This window comes from Giraffa tippelskirchi, chromosome 8, assembly GCF_054371585.1.
Source record: "Giraffa tippelskirchi isolate mGirTip1 chromosome 8, T2T-mGirTip1v1.2.pri, whole genome shotgun sequence".
NCBI lineage: Eukaryota > Metazoa > Chordata > Mammalia > Artiodactyla > Giraffidae > Giraffa > Giraffa tippelskirchi.
Genome location: NC_137282.1, coordinates 65,606,173 through 65,619,028, shown reverse-complemented (window position 1 = coordinate 65,619,028; position 12,856 = coordinate 65,606,173). Strand labels below are relative to the sequence as shown.

The 12,856-nt window shown below is 54.8% G+C and overlaps 2 protein-coding genes and 1 long non-coding RNA gene across 3 annotated transcripts in view; 1 reads left to right on the top strand and 2 right to left on the bottom strand.

Moving 5' to 3' along the window:
- Positions 1-15: 15 nt before the first annotated feature.
- Positions 16-1,775, bottom strand: LOC145518962 (uncharacterized). The gene is made up of 3 exons (XM_081524226.1): positions 1,641-1,775; positions 929-1,241; positions 16-678 (listed from the first exon to the last, which is right to left on the bottom strand). The coding sequence occupies exons 1-3, from the start codon at positions 1,773-1,775 to the stop codon at positions 50-52; spliced, it is 1,077 nt and encodes a 358-aa protein (XP_081380352.1). The 3' UTR covers positions 16-49.
- Positions 1,776-5,516: 3,741 nt separating this feature from the next.
- Positions 5,517-12,856, top strand: part of LOC145517946 (uncharacterized) — a 233,750-nt gene continuing 226,410 nt past the window's right edge. Inside the window, exons 1-2 of the long non-coding RNA XR_014062431.1 lie at positions 5,517-5,628; positions 9,817-10,042. This is a non-coding gene — a long non-coding RNA (uncharacterized LOC145517946). The remainder of the gene's footprint in view (positions 5,629-9,816; positions 10,043-12,856) is intronic.
- Positions 7,667-9,451, bottom strand: LOC145517924 (uncharacterized). The gene is made up of 3 exons (XM_081521260.1): positions 9,282-9,451; positions 8,570-8,882; positions 7,667-8,319 (listed from the first exon to the last, which is right to left on the bottom strand). Exons 1-3 carry the CDS (start codon positions 9,414-9,416, stop codon positions 7,691-7,693), a joined length of 1,077 nt encoding a protein of 358 aa, XP_081377386.1. The 5' UTR covers positions 9,417-9,451; the 3' UTR covers positions 7,667-7,690.

Genomic DNA, 12,856 nt, shown 5'->3' with positions numbered 1-12,856 from the left:
AGAGTGACACAACAGTGTTCCCAAATTGCAACAATGATGAAAAAGTTTACTAATCCCAACTTAACCAACAGAAATACACGAAACCATACAAACAATAAAACATCACCAGAAAGGTGGAAACAAACCAAATGCAAAGCAGTTCAGGGGAAAGGAACTCCATGTCCCCTGGGGGCAGAACGAGTTGCCGGCGTCCACGGTGAGCAGACAGGGATGGAGGCTGCAGAGCCGACCGCTGCCCTGGACGTGGTGTTTCCGGCAAGGGCTCTGGGTCTCTGTCCAGAGCGGGGGCTCGTTCTTCCTGCAGGGGCGGGTGAGTCATCGTCGGCGTCTGGGTGTTGCGCGGGAGCCAGGGCAGGCTCTCCCTGCCGAGGCGGTGACTCCTCCTCTGCCTCGGGTTCTCCTGCCAAAGCCCGAGCAGGTACAGGTGCACGTGGAGGTGGAGGTTCTCGCTGAGGGGGTGGGACATCAGTGCCTGGAGCTGGGGGTCCTGCAGGCACGGAGATCCGATCTGCCCGGTGTGCTGGCCAGTACCCAGCTGGCCTGGTGTCTCTGCGAGGGCAAGTCTCGGTTCTCCACCTGCCCTCGGTGGATTCCTGGGTCCTGCACCTGGAGCCACCACCTCTGTAGGGACAGGTCTGGGAAGTGGAGCCTGGTTCCAGTTGGAGGCCAGTGCTAGAGCTGGGGGAGAAGCAAAGTTTACCCACAGGCCAGCCTTGGCATGTGCGTATCCCGGGACAGAAAGCTTCCAAGAGATTCCCAAAGAATACCCAGCGTCGGATGTCTTTTGGGACTGAAGTGTGCAAGATGGGGGTGGGGGTGTGAGGCCAGCGCTTGCTGCAGGCCCAGCAGCATCTTTCGGGGACTCGTCCCTGTGTAGCTCAGCACCCCCTCCCCACACACTCCCGTGCACCAGCCCCAGCGTCCTCACCTCTGTGCTCTGGCGTGCTGGGCTCCAGGTCCTCCTGCTGCCTCAGAGGCCGGGGTTCTCGGGACTCTGGGTCGGAGCCGGGTGTGCTGAGCTCCGTGGCAGCCTCAGACTGGGCCGCCGGGTGTATCCTGGGCGGTGTCTCGGCAGCAGGCCTTCCCCGCCTCCGCTTCGCCCCCGGTGGGGCTGATGCCTCTGTGGGCACGCTCACCTGGAGCCTGCACTGGGCCTCACGGGCGGGGGGGTGGTGCTCCGACCCCTCCCTCCAGGAGGTGGACGGGGTGTCCCCGTCCTCGGCCTCATCACGTGGGAAGCTCTGCAACGACAGTGACCGTCAGCCAGCCGTGCTGGGAGTTTTCCGAGCTGGGCCTGGCCAGTGGAGCCGCTGCTTCTGCCTGCTCGAACTTCTCTTCCCAGAAGGGTCAGAGACGTGTGTCTGCTCACATCCCCACCCGGGAGGCAAGAGACCCACCTGAGGGTGTGAGGTCAGCCTGGGCGGCCGGCGCTGCCCGCACTCTCCCCATCCCACCCAGCCTGCTCTCCCCTGGGGTGTGGACACAACTTGTCCGCAGGCTTCTGACCCCACATCCGCCTGGGCTTCCTTGAGGGAGACACACCCCGAGAAACCCGCATCCACACACACAGGCAAAGGACCCGGTGTTTCCGGGTGGCATGGGAGAGGTGGCCTGGCCCGGCCTGGGGCTCCCCGTGTTACCTTTCTGTTTCTCCGGGCAAAGGGCCAGAGGCCTCTCGGGGGTGCCCTGAGCCAACGTCGACAGGGTGCCCACGCACACTGCCTGTGAGCTCTCCTGCGGCCCCGGGCTCTGGGCAGGGGCAAACAGCAGAACATCCTGGCAGCAAGTGATCTGGCTGGGGGCTCCTCTCCGCTCTGGAGGCCTGGATACCCGGGTTGCGGGTTCTGTTGGGTTCTGTTGCCGGCAGGTGACATCATTTCCTGGGGTTCGTGCTGAGGTCCCTTCCCCAAAACTTCCCAAGGGAATCTCTGGGTTTCTGACTGCTCGACCACCCCCCTTAGGCCATGTGCAGGCACAGTGACAGCCACACAGCCCAGCCCACAGCCCTGGGGAGGCCTGGGTGCAGCCAGGGCCTGAGCTCCGAGGACCCCGCTGCTCTCAGACCAGGCTCCTTCTTCTCATAAGTGGTGTGGCCCTGGACAAGCATATGCCCCTCAGGGTTTCCCCAGTCTCTCCATCTGCAGAGAGGGGGTCATTCTCCCATCTGTTTCCTAGGTCTGGCGGCCTACGAGCAGCTCCATGCCTTTCCACCTGGGGCCGATATCACGTGGAGCTTGTGCGCTGAGACTTCAGAAAGAAAGACTCCATCCAGGGCTGACACAGCACAGAATGGGGCAGAACGAGGCCTGGATGCGCCGTGGAACCCAGGAAAAGGCACTCCCCCTCCTGACTGTTTTGAGACCCCGCATCCAAGTTGGAGCACCGAAAGGAAGACTCGAAGGTCTCCCTCTCTTATAGAAAAGAGTAGCCAACTTTCTGGTCCTCTGTTTGCATTGAGATTCTGTTCAAGTGTCCCAGCTCGGCTTCTGCGGGTGGCTGAGCTTCTAATGGATCCCTGGGTTCTTGTCTTTTCCTCTCCAAACCTTCCGTCCTTTTCCCCCTTCTGGGGTGGATGGGCGCTGTCATTGCTTCTACCTTCGAGACAGAGTGATGAAAAGTCTGGGCCATCGACTCCTTTCCTCTCTTTGGTTCCGTGTCTCTCTCTGGCTGTGTCCCTCTCTTTTCCTTTCTCAATTCAGTCTGTGTCTTCCTCTTTCTCTCTCGTGTGTGGATGGATGGATGCTAGGAATGCACATGTATATGATTAGATGAGGGTTATGTTTTAGGGATAGGTTAGAGGGAGAGAAAGGCTTTAGGTCGGAGTTGGTCATGGGGGAAGGGTCAAGGGTGGTGGTGGTGTTTCTTGGAATCTGAGTGCTGTGCATTCTTCGTCTCTTTCCATATGAACCCCTTCTCAGATACACCACTTGCAAGGAGTCTCTCATGTTCCGTTTCCTATCTTTTGCATTTGTGAATGCTTAGCTTCTCTGTTGTGAAGAGGTTCCATTGGATGGAAACCCATTGGTGTACTTCGTTTCCCTCTTTCCCTTACTTGAAGAGACCCATTTCTACCTCCGCCCAGCAAATGGCAAGGAGACTCTGATGTTAAGGAGCCTTTGACCTACGCTTCTTTCTAGCTATCTCATGACATCAGCCTTTAGGGTGAGGGTTTTCCCCGATATTGAGGTGGTGTGAGATCAAAACCAATAGCGTTCTTCAGATGTAGCTGTCTGGTTTTCCCATGGACATTGATTGAAGAGGCTTTCTTGTTCCCATTTGGATATTCTCCCCTTCTGTGTCAGAGACGAGTTGACCATGGATGCCGGGGTTTGTTTCTGGACCCTCAACTTTATTCCATCGATCTGGATCTGTGTGTGTTGTTGTATTCCCAATAGCATACTGTCCTGCTGCTGCCGCTGCGGCTAAGTCACTTCAGTCGTGTCTGACTCTGCGCGACCCCATGGCCTGCAGCCTACCAGGCTCCTCTGTCCAGGGCATTTTCCAGGCAAGAGTACTGGACTGGGTCGCCATCGCCTTCTCCGATACTCTCCTGAGGATCCTAGTTTGCTCGTCTAATTTCCTTTCACACAACCTTGGATGTCCGTATCGGGGCTTTTTCGTCGGATTGTATTGACAATTTAGGCTCTTTTCTGTTTCCGTAACCCCTGTTGCAATTCTTTGTTCGGTGCGAAAATGCATTGGCATTTTGGGAGGAATACCATCGAAGCTGTGGATTGCCTTGTGGGGCTGTGACATCATTTTCCCAATAGGAATTCTTTCAAGCCCTGAGCACAGCTTCTCTTTGCAGCGATTGGTGTGGGCTTGATCTTCCTTCTTCCATCTCTCGCCGTTTTGTGAGAACAGGTCCTTCCTTCCCTTCTGGGTTAGATGGACTCGTGGGTATCACTTCAGTGAATGGCATTGTCAGTGGGGGTGATAATTCCCTTCTCATTGGAAGACTTTGCTGTGAGTATTAGAAATGCAAGTGATTTCTCTTCCCCTTCCTCCCTGTCCATCTCTCAGAGCCACCGGGAAACAGAGGCCTCATCCAGGGTCACACAGGCCCGAGGGAGTGCAACTAGACTGTTGTTTCTTCAGGCCCTCTGTGCTGGACATCATCCGGGATACTCTGTGTGTGTCTTCCTCAGTCTGGTGTCCCTTCAGACCTTTCCCTAGTTTTCACAGGCTTGTTGTGTTGGTGTTCTTTGTCTGTTTGGAGACACATCCTTGAGAAGCTTTGTGTTTCCACTCATTCATCTCGCGATGTATGACCTGTCTTTTGCTTTTGTCATGAGGTCTTTCCCACAGTAGATATCTTTGATTTTGCAAAGTCCACTGTATTCTCTGGGTTGTTTTGTGGACTGCCTTTTAGTTTTGTGTGTGAAGACTCAAAGCACGTGTCCGGTTTCTGCTCATTGTTCTTCTAGATTTGTGACAAGTTTTCATGGAAACTTTGTCTAGGGATAACTGGAAGTGAACTCGGTGTAAGGTGTCAAGTCTCCATCTCCATTCATGTCATGCCCTGCAGTTTCCAATTCCCTGTTCCTGAGTGGTTTTGGAGACCTTGTGGGAAGTCTGGTTGCATCGGAGTTTGCGTTTCCACCTTGAGTAGATTCACACTGTTCTGCCCTCAGGGACACTGTCAAGGGGGAGTGAGGAGCAGCCTGCACTTCCAGCAGTGACCACACGGTGGGGCGAGTGCTGCTCTCCCCTCTGGGAGCCCCAGGCCACAGGCATCCCAGTGAGGAGCCAGCTTTGTGCTCAGCTGAAAGGAGTTAGTCTCTCAGGATCCTCTGAGCCCTTGCCTTTGGATCACCCAGGGTGGGCATTTACTGTGACAGAAAAAAATTGCCCTGAATTCCATGGACGGAAGAGCCTGGCTGTGTAGAGTTCGTGAGTTGCCGTGAATCAGACACAACTGAGGACACAAAAATTCAATAGACTAAAACCCTTTTTGGGGGTGGGGGAAGTGAAAGGGGGTGATGTGGGTTTTTTTGTCTTATATAATAGCCAAGGGAAATCTAGTTTAAACCTAAATTCACATAGATGGGAAAGGTATAGCTCTCCGTCACCCTATTAAAAAAAAAAAAAAACTACTTAAATTTTCTGAAAGTTTATTTAGTAGCTTCCTTGAGCAGTTCATTGTGAAGCTTTTTTTTTTTTTTTTTCTGTCACATTGGCCTCATTAGAAAGTACGGTTTGCCTTTACTGGATAATTTCGTTCATTGGTTTGTTAGGGAATCTTGGTAATATTTGAGTTTCCTGGGGAGCATGGTCACATGACCTGGCCCTGGCCAATCGGTGCGTTCCACCTCCCTGGCCACTGTGATTGGCTCCGGACTGGGGCAGTGCCCAATCGGGGCCCAGGGTCGGGCCTCACGTTGGAAGCCAGGGGAAGACGAGCTCTCGTCCTGCTGGGGTAGGGGAAGGGGTGGGGCCGGGGGAGGTCAGGCTCCAGCAGTGGGAGGGGCTTGAGGTCCGCCTGCGGCAGTTGGTGACCTTCCTGCTCCCCTCAGGGCAGAGCCGCCGGCCTGAGAATGAGGGCACTGCTGAGCCCAGGGGCTGGGATGGCCCGTTGCTGCTGTGGTCCCAGAGCTCCACCCGAGACCTGAGGGAGGCCGTCTGCCCGTGAGTCCTCTCCCGCTTGTCTGTCAGCTTGTTTGAACCATGCTGGGTTTTCTGCCCAGCTGGCTAAGGGGAGTCCCTGGAAATGCAAGGGTGTGGGTTTTGGCAGACTTCAGGGAAGACATGCCAGATGAGCCTGGGAGACTCCCCCTTAATCTGGATTCAGGAGATATCTCTTCGGGCCAGCTAGTAATTGTAGGATAAGCCTAATGAGTCTTCACAGGATGAAGAGAGTAACGTGCCAAGGTAGCAATCGATGTCCTCATTCGAGAGGATGAAGCTGGTGCTCAGAGAAGGGGGGAACTTGGCCACAGCAAGGAGGTGTGCACCCAGACAGAACCCCCAGATCCGGCCATTTGAGCTCAGGGAGGCCACTGGTGTGGCTTGTCCCTGTGGCAGGGGCCGAGGCACGCAGCCCACCCTGATTCCTGCGGGGGCCTGACTTGGGAAGTGCCATCTGGTAGCTTTGAGACTCACCAAACCAAATTGCACTGGAGAGAGGAAGGACACCTTCCTTCATCCACCCCCCACCCCCGCCGGATTCCCACATACCCTGACCCCTTTCTCTGGATTTCGGAGCCATTTCCCGAGTCCCGCTCATATGACCTCATTCGAAGTGCACTGTGGACGAGCTGCCATCTGCAGCTGCTACCACAGCAGCCAAGGGCTTTAGCTCCCGAGTACCTCCCTTCCTTTGGAACTTGGGGGCCCTCTACTCCCCACTTGCACGCCACAGACCTTTGCTGAGGATTGTGGGGACCCTCACTCAGTTTGCAGCACGTTGTAGCCATCCCTGTCCTCTCAATACCTCCCTTGCAACTCAGCTTGTGAGCTCCTTTGGAGCAGCGTGGCCCACCTGGCTGCAACGGAAGAGACACAGCTGACAGTGAAACAACAGCTTAGATCTGACAGCCGGAAAGCTCTGTCAGAAGGGACCTCCCTCTTCACACCGTAGAGGCTGTAGGAGCCGCCAGGGTTTGGGAACCAGTGCTGGGGCCAAAATGACTCCACAGCTGTTTTCCTTCCTGGGGAGGGTTCTGGCTCGAGTGGGAATGGCTCAAGTCTCCTAAGGTTCTGAAAGCCCACTGTGTGCAGATTCACGGTACACAGAGAGGAGAAGGTGGAGTCCTGCCCTGGAGGTGGGCACAGCTCACGGATGAGCCAGGCAGGCAGGCAGGCAGGCAGGGCATGAGAACACCTGAGCTGCCTTCATGAGTGAATGGTGTGGGGGCAGAGGAAGAGAAGCCGGTCTGCTCCCTCATGTGGTGCCCAGGGCAGGTTGTCCCCAGAGGAAACCCTTACGACGGTGAGGACTATCACTGCTGTTTCCCAAGGGGTTCCGTCGGTGCGTGTCTTCCCCGGAGCGGTCAGGCCGTCTCTAAAGTACACTGGCCATGGGCATTGCCTCTCCTTGGAACTTCCCATGTGTTTCTCGTTTTTATGGAACAGTGATTTTTCTAGAGGGGTTCTGGGCCACAAGGTTGCTGGGTCATTTTCTAGCCTTCTGTCGTGAAGAACGCTTTCCTGGGCGTTGGGGTGGTTTGTTGTTCCAGCTCCCTTTCTTGGCTTCTTTTGGGAGCTGGTGCAACAAGAGGAGCTCAGCCTCTGCCTTCTGGCTGAGATGTCACCCTTCAAACAGCAATGCCTGCCTGGAGATAATGATGGCATTTGCCAAAAGGGCTTCGTTTGGCACATGATATCTTGAAAGGACGTACACCGTCCTTTCAGCTATCAAAGGCTACTTCAAAGGACATAAAAATGAGAACTCTCCAATGGAGTCTTACAGTAGGTGGAGAGTCCGAAAAAAACTCCTTCAGTCATTTCACTGAGAGGCGTTGATTGGGGACACCAAGAATATAGGAAGGAATGCCGAAAGAAAAGATGAAATTGTGTTCAGGATCGGGGGGAGGGATGAACAGGGCGTGCTTGCCTTGAATCCAGGCTTTGTTGGCGGGTGGGGCATAAAGATGGAAGGGGTCTGCAACTACAAAGTGGTGATGGTAACACAGTATCACCAGAGTGACACAACAGTGTTCCCAAATTGCAACAATGATGAAAAAGTTTACTAATCCCAACTTAACCAACAGAAATACACGAAACCATACAAACAATAAAACATCACCAGAAAGGTGGAAACAAACCAAATGCAAAGCAGTTCAGGGGAAAGGAACTCCATGTCCCCTGGGGGCAGAACGAGTTGCCGGCGTCCACGGTGAGCAGACAGGGATGGAGGCTGCAGAGCCGACCGCTGCCCTGGACGTGGTGTTTCCGGCAAGGGCTCTGGGTCTCTGTCCAGAGCGGGGGCTCGTTCTTCCTGCAGGGGCGGGTGAGTCATCGTCGGCGTCTGGGTGTTGCGCGGGAGCCAGGGCAGGCTCTCCCTGCCGAGGCGGTGACTCCTCCTCTGCCTCGGGTTCTCCTGCCAAAGCCCGAGCAGGTACAGGTGCACGTGGAGGTGGAGGTTCTCGCTGAGGGGGTGGGACATCAGTGCCTGGAGCTGGGGGTCCTGCAGGCACGGAGATCCGATCTGCCCGGTGTGCTGGCCAGTACCCAGCTGGCCTGGTGTCTCTGCGAGGGCAAGTCTCGGTTCTCCACCTGCCCTCGGTGGATTCCTGGGTCCTGCACCTGGAGCCACCACCTCTGTAGGGACAGGTCTGGGAAGTGGAGCCTGGTTCCAGTTGGAGGCCAGTGCTAGAGCTGGGGGAGAAGCAAAGTTTACCCACAGGCCAGCCTTGGCATGTGCGTATCCCGGGACAGAAAGCTTCCAAGAGATTCCCAAAGAATACCCAGCGTCGGATGTCTTTTGGGACTGAAGTGTGCAAGATGGGGGTGGGGGTGTGAGGCCAGCGCTTGCTGCAGGCCCAGCAGCATCTTTCGGGGACTCGTCCCTGTGTAGCTCAGCACCCCCTCCCCACACACTCCCGTGCACCAGCCCCAGCGTCCTCACCTCTGTGCTCTGGCGTGCTGGGCTCCAGGTCCTCCTGCTGCCTCAGAGGCCGGGGTTCTCGGGACTCTGGGTCGGAGCCGGGTGTGCTGAGCTCCGTGGCAGCCTCAGACTGGGCCGCCGGGTGTATCCTGGGCGGTGTCTCGGCAGCAGGCCTTCCCCGCCTCCGCTTCGCCCCCGGTGGGGCTGATGCCTCCGTGGGCACGCTCACCTGGAGCCTGCACTGGGCCTCACGGGCGGGGGGGTGGTGCTCCGACCCCTCCCTCCAGGAGGTGGACGGGATGTCCCCGTCCTCGGCCTCATCACGTGGGAAGCTCTGCAACGACAGTGACCGTCAGCCAGCCGTGCTGGGAGTTTTCCGAGCTGGGCCTGGCCAGTGGAGCCGCTGCTTCTGCCTGCTCGAACTTCTCTTCCCAGAAGGGTCAGAGACGTGTGTCTGCTCACATCCCCACCCGGGAGGAAAGAGACCCACCTGAGGGTGTGAGGCCAGCCTGGGCGGCCGGCGCTGCCCGCACTCTCCCCATCCCACCCAGCCTGCTCTCCCCTGGGGTGTGGACACAACTTGTCCGCAGGCTTCTGACCCCACATCCGCCTGGGCTTCCTTGAGGGAGACACACCCCGAGAAACCCGCATCCACACACACAGGCAAAGGACCCGGTGTTTCCGGGTGGCATGGGAGAGGTGGCCTGGCCCGGCCTGGGGCTCCCCGTGTTACCTTTCTGTTTCTCCGGGCAAAGGGCCAGAGGCCTCTCGGGGGTGCCCTGAGCCAACGTCGACAGGGTGCCCACGCACACTGCCTGTGAGCTCTCCTGCGGCCCCGGGCTCTGGGCAGGGGCAAACAGCAGAACATCCTGGCAGCAAGTGATCTGGCTGGGGGCTCCTCTCCGCTCTGGAGGCCTGGATACCCGGGTTGCGGGTTCTGTTGGGTTCTGTTGCCGGCAGGTGACATCATTTCCTGGGGTTCGTGCTGAGGTCCCTTCCCCAAAACTTCCCAAGGGAATCTCTGGGTTTCTGACTGCTCGACCACCCCCCTTAGGCCATGTGCAGGCACAGTGACAGCCACACAGCCCAGCCCACAGCCCTGGGGAGGCCTGGGTGCAGCCAGGGCCTGAGCTCCGAGGACCCCGCTGCTCTCAGACCAGGCTCCTTCTTCTCATAAGTGGTGTGGCCCTGGACAAGCATATGCCCCTCAGGGTTTCCCCAGTCTCTCCATCTGCAGAGAGGGGGTCATTCTCCCATCTGTTTCCTAGGTCTGGCGGCCTACGAGCAGCTCCATGCCTTTCCACCTGGGGCCGATATCACGTGGAGCTTGTGCGCTGAGACTTCAGAAAGAAAGACTCCATCCAGGGCTGACACAGCACAGAATGGGGCAGAACGAGGCCTGGATGCGCCGTGGAACCCAGGAAAAGGCACTCCCCCTCCTGACTGTTTTGAGACCCCGCATCCAAGTTGGAGCACCGAAAGGAAGACTCGAAGGTCTCCCTCTCTTATAGAAAAGAGTAGCCAACTTTCTGGTCCTCTGTTTGCATTGAGATTCTGTTCAAGTGTCCCAGCTCGGCTTCTGCGGGTGGCTGAGCTTCTAATGGATCCCTGGGTTCTTGTCTTTTCCTCTCCAAACCTTCCGTCCTTTTCCCCCTTCTGGGGTGGATGGGCGCTGTCATTGCTTCTACCTTCGAGACAGAGTGATGAAAAGTCTGGGCCATCGACTCCTTTCCTCTCTTTGGTTCCGTGTCTCTCTCTGGCTGTGTCCCTCTCTTTTCCTTTCTCGATTCAGTCTGTGTCTTCCTCTTTCTCTCTCGTGTGTGGATGGATGGATGCTAGGAATGCACATGTATATGATTAGATGAGGGTTATGTTTTAGGGATAGGTTAGAGGGAGAGAAAGGCTTTAGGTCGGAGTTGGTCATGGGGGAAGGGTCAAGGGTGGTGGTGGTGTTTCTTGGAATCTGAGTGCTGTGCATTCTTCGTCTCTTTCCATATGAACCCCTTCTCAGATACACCACTTGCAAGGAGTCTCTCATGTTCCGTTTCCTATCTTTTGCATTTGTGAATGCTTAGCTTCTCTGTTGTGAAGAGGTTCCATTGGATGGAAACCCATTGGTGTACTTCGTTTCCCTCTTTCCCTTACTTGAAGAGACCCATTTCTACCTCCGCCCAGCAAATGGCAAGGAGACTCTGATGTTAAGGAGCCTTTGACCTACGCTTCTTTCTAGCTATCTCATGACATCAGCCTTTAGGGTGAGGGTTTTCCCCGATATTGAGGTGGTGTGAGATCAAAACCAATAGCGTTCTTCAGATGTAGCTGTCTGGTTTTCCCATGGACATTGATTGAAGAGGCTTTCTTGTTCCCATTTGGATATTCTCCCCTTCTGTGTCAGAGACGAGTTGACCATGGATGCCGGGGTTTGTTTCTGGACCCTCAACTTTATTCCATCGATCTGGATCTGTGTGTGTTGTTGTATTCCCAATAGCATACTGTCCTGCTGCTGCCGCTGCGGCTAAGTCACTTCAGTCGTGTCTGACTCTGCGCGACCCCATGGCCTGCAGCCTACCAGGCTCCTCTGTCCAGGGCATTTTCCAGGCAAGAGTACTGGACTGGGTCGCCATCGCCTTCTCCGATACTCTCCTGAGGATCCTAGTTTGCTCGTCTAATTTCCTTTCACACAACCTTGGATGTCCGTATCGGGGCTTTTTCGTCGGATTGTATTGACAATTTAGGCTCTTTTCTGTTTCCGTAACCCCTGTTGCAATTCTTTGTTCGGTGCGAAAATGCATTGGCATTTTGGGAGGAATACCATCGAAGCTGTGGATTGCCTTGTGGGGCTGTGACATCATTTTCCCAATAGGAATTCTTTCAAGCCCTGAGCACAGCTTCTCTTTGCAGCGATTGGTGTGGGCTTGATCTTCCTTCTTCCATCTCTCGCCGTTTTGTGAGAACAGGTCCTTCCTTCCCTTCTGGGTTAGATGGACTCGTGGGTATCACTTCAGTGAATGGCATTGTCAGTGGGGGTGACAATTCCCTTCTCATTGGAAGACTTTGCTGTGAGTATTAGAAATGCAAGTGATTTCTCTTCCCCTTCCTCCCTGTCCATCTCTCAGAGCCACCGGGAAACAGAGGCTTCATCCAGGGTCACACAGGCCCGAGGGAGTGCAACTAGACTGTTGTTTCTTCAGGCCCTCTGTGCTGGACATCATCCGGGATACTCTGTGTGTGTCTTCCTCAGTCTGGTGTCCCTTCAGACCTTTCCCTAGTTTTCACAGGCTTGTTGTGTTGGTGTTCTTTGTCTGTTTGGAGACACATCCTTGAGAAGCTTTGTGTTTCCACTCATTCATCTCGCGATGTATGACCTGTCTTTTGCTTTTGTCATGAGGTCTTTCCCACAGTAGATATCTTTGATTTTGCAAAGTCCACTGTATTCTCTGGGTTGTTTTGTGGACTGCCTTTTAGTTTTGTGTGTGAAGACTCAAAGCACGTGTCCGGTTTCTGCTCATTGTTCTTCTAGATTTGTGACAAGTTTTCATGGAAACTTTGTCTAGGGATAACTGGAAGTGAACTCGGTGTAAGGTGTCAAGTCTCCATCTCCATTCATGTCATGCCCTGCAGTTTCCAATTCCCTGTTCCTGAGTGGTTTTGGAGACCTTGTGGGAAGTCTGGTTGCATCGGAGTTTGCGTTTCCACCTTGAGTAGATTCACACTGTTCTGCCCTCAGGGACACTGTCAAGGGGGAGTGAGGAGCAGCCTGCACTTCCAGCAGTGACCACACGGTGGGGCGAGTGCTGCTCTCCCCTCTGGGAGCCCCAGGCCACAGGCATCCCAGTGAGGAGCCAGCTTTGTGCTCAGCTGAAAGGAGTTAGTCTCTCAGGATCCTCTGAGCCCTTGCCTTTGGATCACCCAGGGTGGGCATTTACTGTGACAGAAAAAAATTGCCCTGAATTCCATGGACGGAAGAGCCTGGCTGTGTAGAGTTCGTGAGTTGCCGTGAATCAGACACAACTGAGGACACAAAAATTCAATAGACTAAAACCCTTTTTGGGGGTGAGGGAAGTGAAAGGGGGTGATGTGGGTTTTTTTGTCTTATATAATAGCCAAGGGAAATCTAGTTTAAACCTAAATTCACATAGATGGGAAAGGTATAGCTCTCCGTCACCCTATTAAAAAAAAAAAAAAAACTACTTAAATTTTCTGAAAGTTTATTTAGTAGCTTCCTTGAGCAGTTCATTGTGAAGCTTTTTTTTTTTTTTTTTCTGTCACATTGGCCTCATTAAAAGGTACGGCTTGCCTTTACTGGAT